This window comes from Oncorhynchus nerka, linkage group LG27 (genome assembly GCF_034236695.1).
Source record: "Oncorhynchus nerka isolate Pitt River linkage group LG27, Oner_Uvic_2.0, whole genome shotgun sequence".
NCBI lineage: Eukaryota > Metazoa > Chordata > Actinopteri > Salmoniformes > Salmonidae > Oncorhynchus > Oncorhynchus nerka.
The window spans coordinates 93,448,010-93,465,356 of NC_088422.1; the positions used below are offsets into that span (position 1 = coordinate 93,448,010).

A 17,347-nucleotide genomic window follows, 5' to 3' on the forward strand; every position below is an offset into this window, starting at 1 on the left:
ACACTTAATGTTCAGACACTGTTTCCACTTACTACGTCTGTAGCAAAAGTGAAATATGTTTTCATCCTTTGTGTTCAGATTTTGAACAACATAACACGGAAGAATGTTGATTTAAGCTTTCAGTCATCTCTGGGTGTGATACTCGTTCTGTGGGCAGATGACATGTGTACATGCCTCTTTCTAACATGTAAGAAATGAGTGAAAGAGATGTTTCTTTCTACCACTTACACCCTTCATTCATTGGCAGCCTTTATCTGGTGTGACTGAAACTCAGTTTGCATATTTGGCAGAGTTCAGTATAGCCTGGTCCCAGATTTGTTTGTGCTGTTACCCAATGACCATACAGATCTTAATTTGATCTTTTTGTTGCTGAGAATTTTCCTGTCGAGCAGGAAATGCAAACTTGAAGTGTATTTAAGGTTTTAAAAGTATTCTAAAGTTTATAATTTCCACTTTAAAATGTCACTTGATTTGCTCTAACGAAAAACGTATCAACCCTTACAAAAATGTCCATTAATTATAATCCACATAATAATTCACATTTCCTGTTGCTACAGGACTATTTTCCTCCTTGTAGCAAACTGGCTCAAATTAAGATCCTACATCTGTGGGAGTTGGAAAGACAGCACAAACAGATCTGGGACCAGGCTAAATTCACTGCTAATCTCCAGACTTCTTCACTTAGGTGTCTCTTAATGGAAAATGGCCACCCATTCTAAAGTGATTCTTAAGACAATGAATGTCAGTAACTGCTGGTTCCTTGGAGACTGAGGTAGTGCTTGTTTTTGTCACTGTTACCTTGTCGTTGAACCAAGATTCCTCACTGCGAAACCTTGTTTATAAATGTATTGTCCAGGTAAAAAAAGATACAATTTTATTACAATGAATAGCTTAAATAATACCTGTTTTTATTTAGTATTTCTCCCCCATGACTTGCATACACTCGTGTACAGTATCAGAACAGGTACAACCATGTATACAATCAGACAAACAAAAACGACTTGTCTTGTGTCTTATTTCTTATTGACATGAATCTGATGTGGGACTGCCAGATATTTTGGAAATCATTTGGTCTGCCTTTGATGTTACAGTAGGACCTAAATCTTGTCCTCAAGGATGAAGCTAGATATTTCATTTAGCCACTGTGTTCAAGTAGGAGGATTGTAGATTTACAGAATAATGTTGTGCATTTCTTTGCTGCATACATAGACAGATCAATATATATTTTTCTGATACTTATTCCATGGATCTAGTTCACGAGTACCAAGCAGACACAAGCGAGGCGAGGCAGGGGTTAAAATCTCTAAACATCACTGTGAAAGCTGCTAAACTCGCTGTACTGCTGTGCTCTTTCCCCTTTGTGATTGTTAGGCTACCGTAATCAGTCATTAACTCATTGTTTTTACTTCAGAGAACAATAGGCCAACTGCTCTCAAAGACAAACTCTGTAACTCATAAACCATTTTTTTTTTTAAATATGAAAGCTTTTGGTAAGACTCCTGTTGCCCTTTTCAAAAGTGTTCTTCCTTGGCAGCTTTTTCGAAGAATGTGAATATTTTTGTGTGTCTGTGTGTGAACATGAACTCAGCTGCTCAACACCTTTTTGTCTTAGGGTGAAACTAGATGGGGTGTGCAGAGCCTGACGAGAGGGAGGGAGAGAGAGAGAGAGAGAGAGAGGAGGAGTGGAACAGGTGTACTGAATGTTCTGGATGGGTGGGGAGTGGGAGGGAGGGAGGAACCGACAGAACAACATAGCAACAACCTTATAAAGGAAAAGATGCTCTGGCTTCAGTTCAAACAGCAAGTGAAGTCAACACCACAGTCCTCTCAGACAACATGCTCAGCCTTATTAAACTGCCCAGAGTCTTCACCATCAACCAAGTCCCAAAAGTAAGTTACTTACTTCACTACGTTTTAGAATTATTTTCAGAGTCGAGGTTATATTTTATATTTAAGTCCAGTTAATTCAGAAGTTGAACATGTGGACATGGAATTTGAGTGGAACACTATTCTGAGTCTTGTGTTTATTCTTGACACTTAGAATGTCAAGAATGTATCATTGTGACTCCCCTCAAGAATCCCCTACTTTCACTGGGAAATATGTCAACATCATAACCATTGGGTTTATAGTAAACAGGTTCCTCTCCATATGTATCTAGATATAGCCTACTACTGTGTGGTGAATGAGTGTTGGCCAACTGTGCAGTAACCCTGGGTTTTGTTTTGTTTAGGTGTTCCATGAGGACAGCATCATCTCAGGCTACCGACACCCTCGCAGCTCGGCCACTGACTGCATCCTCAGCCTCTTCCAGCTGACCAATGAAACACTCAATATCTGGACACACTTCCTGCCCACATGGTATAGCCGAGCGACACCTGTTACACTTACGGGGTTCCTTGTGAACGCCACATAGGGGCACATGTTTTGGTCGCACTTTATTTGGATCGTCCCACACAAGATGCTCTGTAGATGGTCATACTATCAACAAACTATCTGTTTAGCAATTGCTTGCTAAATTTGGCTTAGGGTTAGGTTTATTATCATGGTTAGGGTTAGGGTTAGTGGATAGTTATTTCAATCAAACATATTTCTAAAGCCCTTCTTACATCAGCTGATGTCACAAAGTGCTGAACAGAAACATTGACATTTGTTTACAGTTCTTGAACATCTACAAACCATCTACTTGGGACTTTCTAAATAAAGTGTTACCCAGCACTAACACACCTAATTCAGGGTTGAATGGTTATTAGTTCATTAGTGGAATCAGATGTATACGTGCTGGGTAAGAACTAAAATGTCCTGTCACAGCAGTGTTATGTGTCCTTAAGACAGAGTTGTACTACATTCAAAACCTTAACATCCTTCGTAGATTAAAACAAATTGAGCTCTTTTCCTTAGATTCTTTATTCAAAAAATCTTCATCCCCCAAAAAGCAATGATCCGTATAGTTAAATGTGTGTCAGATAATCCTGTGAGTTTGAGTTAATAGGAGACTTCTCAAACTATTTAATAACCTATATAACATCTCTTTCTTAAATGTGTGTCAGATAATCCTGTGAGTTTGAGTTAATAGGAGACTTCTCAAACTATTTAATAACCTATATAACATCTCTTTGAGGATCATTGTAGTATTCAATGCAGACCGAGACGAGAGTAAACAGTTGACCTTTTCTCTCATGTTTAGTGTTATCTTTATCATTTGGATACGAACAATGAACATAACGTCTTTTAATGACAGAAAAGAAGCAACTGCATATTGAAACATGCTCTCACTCTCAATTCCCTGGAACAATGTTGCTTTGGATTTGGACTAAAGCAGAAAACATGATTAACAGGTTTTATTGAATAGCAGCTGAAGCATATTCCACAGGCTTGAGGCCTTCCACAGGAAGTAGTAGTTGATTAGCAGTGTAGCATATTCCACAGGCTTGAGGCCTTCCACAGGAAGTAGTAGTTGATTAGTAGTGTAGCATATTCCACAGGCTTGAGGCCTTCCACAGGAAGTAGTAGTTGATTAGTAGTGTAGCATATTCCACAGGCTTGAGGCCTTCCACAGGAAGTAGTAGTTGATTAGTAGTGTAGCATATTCCACAGGCTTGAGGCCTTCCACAGGAAGTAGTAGTTGATTAGTAGTGTAGCATATTCCACAGGCTTGAGGCCTTCCACAGGAAGTAGTAGTTGATTAGTAGTGTAGCATATTCCACAGGCTTGAGGCCTTCCACAGGAAGTAGTAGTTGATTAGTAGTGTAGCATATTCCACAGGCTTGAGGCCTTCCACAGGAAGTAGTAGTTGATTAGCAGTGTAGCATATTCCCAGGCTTGAGGCCTTCCACAGGAAGTAGTAGTTGATTAGTAGTGTAGCATATTCCACAGGCTTGAGGCCTTCCACAGGAAGTAGTAGTTGATTAGCAGCTGAAGCATATTCCACAGGCTTGAGGCCTTCCACAGGAAGTAGTAGTTGATTAGTAGTGTAGCATATTCCACAGGCTTGAGGCCTTCCACAGGAAGTAGTAGTTGATTAGTAGTGTAGCATATTCCACAGGCTTGAGGCCTTCCACAGGAAGTAGTAGTTGATTAGTAGTGTAGCATATTCCAGGCTTGAGGCCTTCCACAGGAAGTGATTGAGTAGTGTAGCATATTCCACAGGCTTGAGGCCTTCCACAGGAAGTAGTAGTTGTTGCATATTTAGGCTTGCTCCACAGGAAGTAGTAGTTGATTAGCAGCTGAAGCATATTCCACAGGCTTGAGGCCTTCCACAGGAAGTAGTAGTTGATTAGTAGTGTAGCATATTCCACAGGCTTGAGGCCTTCCACAGGAAGTAGTAGTTGATTAGCAGTGTAGCATGGTGTATGTGACTGTCTACCTGATGACAGTCGTTAAGACACTTGCCTCTGCACTGCAAGGATCAAGAACTCCCCTTTCTATTTCTCTCTCCCTCTCTCTGTCTCCCTCTTCTCTCTCCTCTCACAGCTCTCAAATGATTTGCCACAATTAGTGAGCAGCTCAGTGTAGCGATGGGGAAAACCACAAATAAGGTTTATTTGTTAATGAGGTGTGCAGAGACATGGAAACACAGCCCGCTGCCTCTGTAACTACTGTGTACAGGCCAGGGAAAACCTTGTGGTAGATACAGTAACTCACTGTGGTTGACTGAACTGGAGAATACAGTCATCTTACAAAAGACCAGGCTGGTTAAAAGGTATTTTTTTGTATTTTTTTAAAGCTATCATTGTGCTGTTTAGGCGAACAATCCAAAATAATGATTTCATTTTGAAGAATGATAATTAACTTGCATTCTGATTGAATGCTGAAACAAGTACCACAAAATTGGTAAAGGATTGCTCCCCCGATAAACAATTGGTCCTGAAGGAACGCGTCCTCCAGGGCCAAACTAACCCTCTGTGTGTCCTGACAGGTACTTCTTATGGAAGCTGCTGACGGTGGTCCTGAAGGAACGTGTCCTCCAGGGCCAAACTAACCCTCTGTGTGTCCTGACAGGTACTTCTTATGGAAGCTGCTGACGGTGGTCCTGAAGGAACGTGTCCTCCAGGGCCAAACTAACCCTCTGTGTGTCCTGACAGGTACTTCTTATGGAAGCTGCTGACGGTGGTCCTGAAGGAACGTGTCCTCCAGGGCCAAACTAACCCTCTGTGTGTCCTGACAGGTACTTCTTATGGAAGCTGCTGACGGTGGTCCTGAAGGAACGTGTCCTCCAGGGCCAAACTAACCCTCTGTGTGTCCTGACAGGTACTTCTTATGGAAGCTGCTGACGGTGGTCCTGAAGGACCGTGTCCTCCAGGGCCAAACTAACCCTCTGTGTGTCCTGACAGGTACTTCTTATGGAAGCTGCTGACGGTGGTCCTGAAGGAATGTGTCCTCCAGGGCCAAACTAACCCTCTGTGTGTCCTGACAGGTACTTCTTATGGAAGCTGCTGACGGTGGTCCTGAAGGAACGCGTCCTCCAGGGCCAAACTAACCCTCTGTGTGTCCTGACAGGTACTTCTTATGGAAGCTGCTGACGGTGGTCCTGATGGGGGACGTGTGGAGCGACTCGTTCACATGGCCCCTCCTGGTGTTCCTGATGTCGTGCTGTGTGTACCCGCTGGCCTCTAGCTGTGCCCACACCTTCAGCACCATGTCAACACGCGCACGACACATCTGCTTCTTCTTCGACTACGGCGCTCTGAGTCTCTACAGCCTGGGTGAGTAGACATGTCATAGAAATGGAATTCTATTCAAAAGAACATTGTTGCCCCTAGCGACATGACTACTATGTTATGCAGGTGTATTCCTAGAGGGAACGGCATTGTATGGATTCTATCTAGTCAATGTATAAAGTTTTGAACCTGCAGGTCTTTTAACTGAGAGTCCTTGTATGATACCCCGATGGAGTTAGAATGGGTAGGAAGCACAGGAGGTTGGTGGCACCTTTATAGGGGAGGATGGGCTCATGGTAATGGCTGGAACGGAATCCGTGGAATGGTAAACATCGTTTGATGCCATTCCATTTGCTCCATTCCAGACATTATTATGAGCTGTCCTCCCCTCAGCAGCCTCCACTGGTAGGAAGGGAATGTAGTCCCATTCAAATGGATGTTCTGTGGTGGGTACACTGGCCAGTCATACTTTTAATGTACAATTTGGAGTGTTGGATTGATCACATTAAACATCTATGCCTGTTTCATTTAATCTAATTCTGTGGTTTCCCCCAATCCCAAATTAACCCCTAGTCGCTTGTTAATGCCTCCTTACAGATCTGATGGAAGTGCATGTGTGTAAGATAAATGGCACCAACTGCCTGGCCTACCACAGGCTCTATGACCACATTTGGTCATCCAAATTTGCTCATCCATTCAATCCTTTTGGATTTAGGAGGGGCTTACAAAAGGTGTCTAGAGGTGGCAGTAGGGGATGATGTGGAAAAACTACTGCATAACATAGTAGTCATGTTCAATCCTTTTGGATTTAGGAGGGGCTTACAAAAGGTGTCTAGGGGTGGCAGTAGGGGATGATGTGGAAAAACGCATAATGGTTTGCATATATATAGCTCTGCACCCAGTTTTAAAAATCCCTTTGTGTGTAGCAGGTCTTGAACAGGACATCATGTACAGTCAGAGTAACTATACCCTCAAACCAACTCATGTGTAGCACCAACCTGTCATACAAAGGGCGTTATTAGTTATGGAAATGCATCCAGGAATGTGCTTAAGCACATGTACCATGGATACTGAGACCTGGACCAGCCAGTCCTCAGATTGGAACCTACACTTCTTCCAGCATGCTGAAGGGTGACAGTGTGTGTTTTGTATACACACGTATGAATGCCTTTCCCACATGAGTTCCCACATGGAGGATCTTCATTTGAGCCAGTTTGCAACAGTAGGAAAGATCTCCTGGAACAGGGTGATCAAATGAAGATCCTCCATCTGTATGTGTGTATATTATACACATCGATATAGTCTATGGTATATACACATAGTTTGCAGTACCTGTGTATGCACACACATGTTTATGTATTTGTGTCTATTCCTGCATATATGGTTATGAATATTTCATTCCCCTCCAGGCTCTGCCATAACATATTCTGCCTACGTGATTCCTGATAAGTGGGTGAACAGTTCGTTCCACCAGTACTATATCCCCATCGCTGTGGTAAACACTGTCATCTGTACCGCCTTAGCCTGCTACTCCAGGTAAGAGAGCTTTCTACTGGAAGGCCACTGTTGTTTTCAGGTTAGTGTTTTTTCTTGTTCTGGAGGCAGCTCTGCAGAGTGGTCACTAGTTGGCACAGCCACAAAGTCATCAAATCTGATTTTAAACCTTAACCCCAACCTTAACCACACTGCTAAACCTAACCTTAAATGAAAACCAAAAAGCAAATGTTTGTTTTCATGAATGTTTACAATATGGCCTATCTAAGGGGAAAATGCTCAGTTCTGGACAAGGACAAGACTCGTGACAATAAATGTCAACCTGCCTGTTGTTTAGCAACCACTCAATCGCAGGCATCTCATAGTGCTAATGAGGATATTGTATAATTAGCTCTGGGTTTTAGAGGAATGTGATTGTACAACTTGACCCCTAGCTTTGAATGTTGTGAATTAATAAGATTTACAAAATGACAATATTCCTCCAACCAGAAACAATCACATTTAGTCTAAATCCTACTGTGTGGACTCATATTTGACATGAAACATTTTAACGTACATTTCATGTAGATTTGATACACGCACTGCTGTTATGAATTAATTTGGGGGAATGAAACTGCTCCTTTCAGTTCCTTTCTGTCAAAATATCATGCATGATAGGAGGCAAATTGGACCTGTCTTTTACCTCAGCTTAGCTTCACTGTGTAGCAGCTATTGTGACTTCGCTTGTCATCCATCGTACACTAAGCCTACACATTGTTGTTAAAACGCACACTGACTGGTTTGCCTACATTTCTTCATAATTATTACTGAGTATTCTCTGCTTGATGGCAGTCTCACAATGCTTCTCCCTCCTCTTTTCTGCTAAGGCTTGGTTTACCATATATCCAATATAACCATCACATCATAAAAAGGTAAACATCATGTCGTCTCCGTTAGTCATGCGTTTTCTTTTGCTATCTGTCAACTGCTGTGCTACCGCTTTCATAACTCAGTGTGCTACTGCTAACCTAACTCAGTGTGCTACTGCTAACCTAACTCACTGTGCTACTGCTAAGATAACTCACTGTGCTACTGCTAACATAACTCACTGTGCTACTGCTAACATAACTCACTGTGCTACTGCTAAGATAACTCACTGTGCTACTGCTAAGATAACTCACTGTGCTACTGCTAACATAACTCACTGTGCTACTGCTAACAACTCACTGTGCTACTGCTAACTCACTGTCTATCACAGGAGGTTGGTGGCACCATAATTGGGGAGGATGGGCTCATGGTAGTGGCTGGAGCAGAATAGGTGGAATGGTATCAAATACATCAAACGCATGATTTCCATTTTCACATATGTAGACACTGGTTTGGTGCTGGAGATAATGAATATGAGGTTGAAAAGTGGCGGAGTTGCCCTTGAAATATTAGTGGCACTATGCACCTCCCTTTTCAATTATGTGGGTGTGAGCTAACAAAGAAACATGTAGGCCTCGTCACTCCATAGATAGACTATCAAGTGTGGTTTTATTTGGAAGAGGTAGTAAGGAGAGGGAAGACATGTACAGTAGTTAGCAACAGATTGTGTGTTCTTTATGTGAAGAGGGAGTTGGCTTCATTTACACTGGAATGTGTTTCAAAGCTACAAAAACAGAATCAATTTTGCTAATCTGATCTGACAATGACTCTGCAGTTATGATTGTGTGAAAGGTAAGGAGAGCAAGTGAGTGAATTTAATTAAAGCCGTGCATTCGGAAAGCATTCAGACCCCTTGACTTTTCCCACATTTGTTACATTACAGCCTTTTAAAAAAAAAACGTTTTTGCTATTAGACTAGAAATTGAGCTCATGTGCATCCTGTTTCCATTGATCCTCCTTGAGATGTTTCTACAACTTGATTGAAGACCGCCTGTGGCAAATTCAATTGATTGGATAAGATGTGGAAAAGCACATGTCTATTTAAGGTCCCACAGTTGACAGTGCAGGTCAGAGCAAAAATCGAGCCATGAGGTTGAAGGAGTAGAGCTCCGAGACAGGATGGTGTCGAGGCACAGATCTGGGGAAGGGTACCAAAACATATCTGCAGCATTGAAGGTCCCCAAGAACACAGTGGCCTCCATCATTCTTAAACGGAAGAAGTCCAGTGGTCTCAATACTCTCCAAATGCACTGTAAGTGATTTGTGACAGGAATATAAAACCAGGAAAATGTCCGGTGTAATATTTAAACAAGATGAGTTCATGCTAGATACAAAAATGCACTGAAAAAGTGTCTATTTGGGAGCAAGTTCATAAAGGCTACAGTTTATTCCCAAATTCAATAATGGGAATAATGGGAAATGGGTTTCTAATCATTTTAATAACCATGCAACAGTAATGCAATATGTTGATCCCTAGATGCTGTTAAGAGCATCTTCTATTCATCTATCCTTAATGCACAGAGATGGGGAACAAAGAGATGGCATACGTTGATGAATTAAAATCCATAATTATTTGCAGTGTATAACGAATGTGCATGGATTTGGCTCATTGTGATGGCTGATAAAACAACCATAACTTTTTTTTCCTTCAGATTCTCAGAGTGTAAGAGCCCAAAGTTTGGCAAATTTCTCCGCATTCTAGCTTTCGCATTACCCTACCTGTTCGACAACATTCCTCTCTTCTACAGGGTGAGTCATTACATTTCTCACCCCTCTGTGTGACAGACTCTCTTCTGTGCCTGAGGAAAAGTTAAAGTATAGAACAGTGTTTGTATTATTGAAGTGTACTGTGTCAATGTTTGATTCATGTGATGTTTTTATCGTTTTTTTGCCAGATCGTGGGAATAGGGATGAAAATGAGCTGAAGCTAGTATTGTCTGATTATTGTACGACTATATATTTTGAAACGTAGCAAGCTCTGTACACTTTGTTGTCTGGTTAATGGTATAATTATGGTCAAGTCAGTGGAATGCAGGTGTACATTTAAGTATTTATGAACAGTTCTGAAATTCTGTATGCACAGCTATTGGATCTTAATTTGACCAGTTTCTCACAGCAGTAAAATAATCCTGCAGCAACAGAAATGTTGATTATAATTATAGATTATAATTCATGGACATTTTTGTATGGGTTGATACGTTTTAAGTTGGGGCAAATCAAGTCTGAAATTATGAACTGTAAATTACCAATGTTAAAATATTTTTTAAAGATCAAATACACTACAAGTTGGTGTTTCCTGCTGTATAGGAAATGTCCTGCAACAACCGGGTGATCAAATGAATATCCTACACCTGTACCATGCTATCTTGGTTCAACAGCCATGTGGAGTATGACTGTGATGAAGCCTGTCACGTGACGTGAGGATAATACATTCTACGGTGTTTTGACAGCTCTTCCTCTGTGTGGGTGAGGGCTGCACTGACAACAACACCAACCCCCTCCACCACACCCACATCGCCCTGGCCTTCCTGACCGCATTCCTCTTCGCCACACACCTACCAGAGCGCCTGGCCCCCGGCAGCTTCGACTACATAGGTCAAAGTGCATGGTCTATCTGGAAAGGCTGCTTGTTTGATTCATTTCAGAATGATTTGTCACTGTATTGTGCAAGACTTGTGGTAATACAGTGGAGACTGATCAACACTGGCTTGACATTAGTGGTATGACATATGTAGCATTAAAACAACATAGTAGTCTTTATATCACTGCCTCTGGGTCTCACTGTGCCTTCATGTTTCCCCCTTATGCTGTGGAGGCCAGTTCCTCTGTTGCTGGCCAGTTACAGTTCTCCTCGTTGAGTTCTGCTTCGTACCTCTCCTGTACCACTACTACTGTAGGTATTTAACCACAGTCCTTTTGCACCCTCTGCAGGTCACAGCCACCAACTGTTCCACGTGTTCGGCATAATCGGCACTCATTTCCAGATGGAGGCCATTGAGCAGGACATGGTGACGCGACGCCCGTGGCTCCTCACGTACTCTCTGCCCATCACCTTCACCAACACACTGGGGGCGGCACTGCTGAGTGTCACCCTCAGCCTTGGCATCATCTTCCTCTTTAGTCTGCCTCTGCTCTGGTCAGCCACCCGGGAAGAACACACTGAGAAGACACTGTCACATCCAATAGCCAAGGGCTGCCAGTACCACTAGCACTAGCCATTAGCCACATGCTAATGACAATGTATACGGGATGTAGGAACTGGATGGTTCAGTTGGTGGAGCATGGTGCCTGTAATGCCAGGATTGTGGATTTGATTCACAGGGCCACCCACACGTAAAATGTATACAAGCATGAATGTAAGTCACTTTGGATAAGAGCGTCTGCTAAATGGCATATATTTGTATTATATTACTATGATTAAACTGGACACTGTGGTGGGGGTGGGCTTGGGAGAAGAGGTGAACAACTGAAGTGAACCACTATGGCTTCTTGGTGTTGGATAGAGGTGAAGTCCTGACAAGATACAATGCTGAAGGAGCAATGAACTGTTCTTCACATTGTCAACACGGATGAATAAACTGGTAGCTAAACAAGAGCTCCATATATACTACAATGAGGGACAGACAGAGTTAGTGGTACCTCTGGTAGTATTACATTGACTATAGGACAAGTACACAGTACTAAACACATAGGCCTTGCTTTTGTTTGCTTATTTACCAACGCTACTGAGGAGCAGGAAGAGACTGGAGCAGTTGGAAGTCACAAACTGTATATGAAGAATCAATCTACTGAGGATACAGGAAGAGACTGGAGCAGTTGGAAGTCACAAACTGTATATGAAGAATCAATCCACTGAGGATACAGGAAGAGACTGGAGGAGTTGGAAGTCAAACTGTATATGAAGAATCAATCCACTGAGGATACAGGAAGAGACTGAAGCAGTTGGAAGTCAAACTGTATATGAAGAATCAATCCACTGAGGATACAGGAAGAGACTGAAGCAGTTGGAAGTCACAAACTGTATATGAAGAATCAATCCACTGAGGATACAGGAAGAGACTGAAGCAGTTGGAAGTCTGAGGATACAGGAAAGACTGAAGCAGTTGGAAGTCACAAACTGTAAGAAGAATCAATCCACTGAGGATACAGGAAGAGACTGGAGCAGTTGGAAGTCACAAACTGTATATGAAGAATCAATCCACTGAGGATACAGGAAGAGACTGAAGCAGTTGGAAGTCAAACTGTATATGAAGAATCAATCCACTGAGGATACAGGAAGAGACTGAAGCAGTTGGAAGTCAACCTGTATATGAAGAATCAATCCCCTGAATGTTACATGAAGACGAATTTTCAATATTCCTTCAATTTAGTTTTTCTTTTTAAACACTTTATTTTTATACTAAATATATTTATCACTTGATCATTTTTATACACAAACAATGGATATGTACCACAAACACATCAACAATTTTAGGACTACAGTCTGTAGACTAAGGGCTGTTAAGTAGAGGGTTTTGGTAGTATATTGTAAACTAAAATCAGCACTGAAGGATACAATAACTTATTAATGAAGTGTACAGTATGTATGATGGGCAGCTACTAAAGTGAAGCTGCCTTTTAGAGATACAAGTGATACATGTCAGATCGCTTTCCTGTAAACTGTTAAGTACAGTATTATTTAAAGCATCACCAAGACATTATAGTTCTCCGTTACACATTAAACGTTTTCTTTGGCTCCTGTAAATCTTGTCTCATTTTAGTTAATATTTTAGTTAATATATTTTGAATTGTTATTTATTGTGAATTCTCATAAATAAAAGGTGTCTGTGTATTGCCTTGAAATAAACTAGGGAGCAAAAACATCCTGTGAATGCAACACATGAACTAGGCCTACAGCAAACTCCAAACACTGTTTTCTCATTGTAGTACATTTGAAGAAGAGCTCACTTTGTTTTTCTTATTTCATTAATCACATGTAGGCTAGAGGATCACTAGAGGATGTTTTGCCCGAGATGGCATAGCAGTTCAGACGTCTTTTGTCCTCGTCGTGTCGTGTATATATATATATTTACAACTTTTTTCACATACATTTTATTTTTATTTTCCATCAACTCATCTTCAATACACTCTCCTGCAACCTGCCTCACCAATTGATATGTATAAATACGTATTATTTACCTCAAATCTGCAATCCTCCAAGAAGCTAGCCAGAAACTCCAAGAAGCTAGCCAGAAGCTAGCCAGGAGCTAGCCAGAAGCTAATCAGAAGCTAGTTAGCTTCTTTACTGGCAACTCGTTAGTATTCAGCTAACCACGGTTTGTGGTCATCAGCTATCCTTTAACTCGAAAATCTATCGCCAGTTTGTACGGCGCAGCGCGGCTCGGAACGGAACATACCGGACCGATTTTTCTCTCCATGTCCCTGGATTTCAACTGCTCTCTGGACATTCACTCCCGGATCTCACAGCTAGCTGGCTGCTATCCGTGTGTCTATCTGCTTTCGTCGATTCCGGAGCAAACATCAATTACTCCGGAGCTAGCCAGCTCCGTCAATCACTCCTGGGCTGCAGTCACCTATCCGGACCCGTTTTACTGCCTACGCGGAGCCCCACCGGGCCTTCACAACTGGACTGCCGACGTTATCTACCCGAAGGAGATCCGGCTGGCTCCTCCGTCGCGACGTTACCTGAACGCCCATCTGCGGCCTCCTAACCGTTAGCTGTCTTACCGGCTGCTCTCAGAATAGACAATCGGACAATTTATTTATTTTATTATTATTATGTTTCTTCTTGGGCCTCTATAACTATATCTATTGTTTTTATTTTTTTGTTGTTGTGTGATTTGGACTAATCCCCTCTACAACACGGAACTCCACTAATCTACTGACGGAACGCAAGAGGTGGCTAACAACAGACCTCCATCCTATGCTAGCTTGCTACCGATGTCCTGGCTAGCTGTCTAAATCGCCGTGACCCCCAAACCAACCTCTCCACTCCCTGGACCCTTTTGATCACTCGACTAAGGATGCCTCTCCTTAATGTCAATATTGCTGTTCTGGTTAGTGTTTATTGGCTTATTTCACTGTAGAGCCTCTAGTCCTGCTCACTATACCTTATCCAACTTATTAGTTCCACCACCCACACATGCAATGACATCTCCTGGTTTCAATTATGTTTCTAGAGACAATATCTCTCCATCACTCAATACCTAGGTTTACCTCCACTGTATTCACATCCTACCATACCTTTGTCTGTACATTATACCTTGATGCTATTTTATCGCCCCCAGAAACCTCCTTTTACTCTCTGTTCCAGACGTTCTAGACGACCAATTCTTATTGCTTTTAGCCGTACCCTTATTCTTCTCCTCCAATGTTCCTCTGGCGATGTAGAGGTGAATCCAGGCCCTGCAGTGCCTAGCTCCACTCCTATTCCCCAGGCGCTCTCTTTTGATGACTTCTGTAACCGTAATAGCCTTGGTTTCATGCATGTTAACATTAGAAGCCTCCTCCCTAAGTTTGTTCTTTTCACTGCTTTAGCACACTCTGCCAACCCGGATGTTCTAGCTGTGTCTGAATCCTGGCTTAGGAAGACCACCAAAAATTCAGAAATGTTAATTCCAAACTACAACATTTTCAGACAAGATAGAACTGCCAAAGGGGGCGGTGTTGCAATCTACTGCAAAGATAGCCTGCAGAGTTCTGTCCTACTATCCAGGTCTGTACCCAAACAATTTGAACTACTTTTAAAAATCCACCTCTCTAAAAACAAGTCTCTCACCGTTGCCGCCTGCTATAGACCACCCTCTGCCCCCAGCTGTGCTCTGGACACCATATGTGAACTGATTGCCCCCCATCTATCTTCAGAGCTCGTGCTGCTAGGCGACCTAAACTGGAACATGCTTAACACCCCAGCCATCCTACAATCTAAACTTGATGCCCTCAATCTCACACAAATTATCAATGAACCTACCAGGTACCCCCCCAAAGCCTTAAACACGGGCACCCTCATAGATATCATCCTAACCAACTTCCCCTCTAAATACACCTCTGCTGTCTTCAACCAAGATCTCAGCGATCACTGCCTCATTGCCTGCATCCGTAATGGGTCAGCGGTCAAACGACCTCCACTCATCACTGTAAAACGCTCCCTGAAACACTTCAGCGAGCAGGCCTTTCTAATCGACCTGGCCGGGGTGTCCTGGAAGGATATTGATCTCATCCCGTCAGTAGAGGATTCCTGGATATTTTTTTTAAATGCCTTCCTAACAATCTTAAATAAACATGCCCCATTCAAGAAAATAAGAACCAGGAACAGATATAGCCCTTGGTTCTCCCCAGACCTGACTGCCCTTAACCAACACAAAAACATCCTATGGCGTTCTGCATTAGCATCGAACAGCCCCCGTGATATGCAGCTGTTCAGGGAAGCTAGAAACCGTTATACACAGGCAGTTAGAAAAGCCAAGGCTAGCTTTTTCAAGCAGAAATTTGCTTCCTGCAACACTAACTCTAAAAAGTTCTGGGACACTGTAAAGTCCATGGAGAATAAGAACACCTCCTCCCAGCTGCCCACTGCACTGAAGATAGGAAACACTGTCACCACTGATAAATCCACCATAATTGAGAATTTCAATAAGCATTTTTCTACGGCTGGCCATGCTTTCCACCTGGCAACTCCTACCCCGGTCAACAGCACTGCACCCCCAACAGCAACTCGCCCAAGCCTTCCCCATTTCTCCTTCTCCCAAATCCATTCAGCTGAAGTTCTGAAAGAGCTGAAAAATCTGGACCCCTACAAATCAGCCGGGCTAGACAATCTGGACCCTTTCTTTCTAAAATTATCTGCCGAAATTGTTGCCACCCCTATTACTAGTCTGTTCAACCTCTCTTTCGTGTCATCTGAGATTCCCAAAGATTGGAAAGCAGCTGCGGTCATCCCCCTCTTCAAAGGGGGACACTCTTGACCCAAACTGCTACAGACCTATATCTATCCTACCATGCCTTTCTAAGGTCTTCGAAAGCCAAGTCAACAAACAGATTACCGACCATTTCGAATCTCACCATACCTTCTCTGCTATGCAATCTGGTTTCAGAGCTGGTCATGGGTGCACCTCAGCCACGCTCAAGGTCCTAAAAGATATCTTAACCGCCATCGATAAGAAACATTACTGTGCAGCCGTATTCATTGATCTGGCCAAGGCTTTCGACTCTGTCAACCACCACATCCTCATCGGCAGACTCGACAGCCTTGGTTTCTCAAATGATTGCCTCGCCTGGTTCACCAACTACTTCTCTGATAGAGTTCGGTGTGTCAAATCGGAGGGTCTGCTGTCCGGACCTCTGGCAGTCTCTATGGGGGTGCCACAGGGTTCAATTCTTGGACCGACTCTCTTCTCTGTATACATCAATGAGGTCGCTCTTGCTGCTGGTGAGTCTCTGATCCACCTCTACGCAGACGACACCATTCTGTATACTTCCGGCCCTTCTTTGGACACTGTGTTAACAACCCTCCAGGCAAGCTTCAATGCCATACAACTCTCCTTCCGTGGCCTCCAATTGCTCTTAAATACAAGTAAAACTAAATGCATGCTCTTCAACCGATCGCTACCTGCACCTACCCGCCTGTCCAACATCACTACTCTGGACGGCTCTGACTTAGAATACGTGGACAACTACAAATACTTAGGTGTCTGGTTAGACTGTAAACTCTCCTTCCAGACTCATATCAAACATCTCCAATCCAAAGTTAAATCTAGAATTGGCTTCCTATTTCGCAACAAAGCATCCTTCACTCATGCTGCCAAACATACCCTTGTAAAATTGACCATTCTACCAATCCTCGACTTTGGCGATGTCATTTACAAAATAGCCTCCAATACCCTACTCAACAAATTGGATGCAGTCTATCACAGTGCAATCCGTTTTGTCACCAAAGCCCCATATACTACCCACCATTGCGACCTGTACGCTCTCGTTGGCTGGCCCTCGCTTCATACTCGTCGCCAAACCCACTGGCTCCATGTCATCTACAAGACCCTGCTAGGTAAAGTCCCCCTTATCTCAGCTCGCTGGTCACCATAGCATCTCCCACCTGTAGCACACGCTCCAGCAGGTATATCTCTCTAGTCACCCCCAAAACCAATTCTTTCTTTGGCCGCCTCTCCTTCCAGTTCTCTGCTGCCAATGACTGGAACGAACTACAAAAATCTCTTAAATTGGAAACACTTATCTCCCTCACTAGCTTTAAGCACCAACTGTCAGAGCATCTTACAGATTACTGCACCTGTAC

General features: G+C 42.9%; 1 protein-coding gene across 1 annotated transcript; it reads left to right on the top strand.

The window, feature by feature from the left end:
* The first annotated feature begins 1,771 nt into the window (after positions 1–1,771).
* LOC115120234 (membrane progestin receptor gamma-B-like) lies at positions 1,772–12,026 on the top strand. Its single transcript, XM_065012341.1, has 8 exons — positions 1,772–1,890; positions 2,232–2,359; positions 5,498–5,703; positions 7,068–7,194; positions 8,019–8,063; positions 9,711–9,807; positions 10,509–10,653; positions 10,990–12,026. Exons 1-8 carry the CDS (start codon positions 1,837–1,839, stop codon positions 11,265–11,267), a joined length of 1,080 nt encoding a protein of 359 aa, XP_064868413.1. The 5' UTR covers positions 1,772–1,836; the 3' UTR covers positions 11,268–12,026.
* Positions 12,027–17,347: the final 5,321 nt, after the last annotated feature.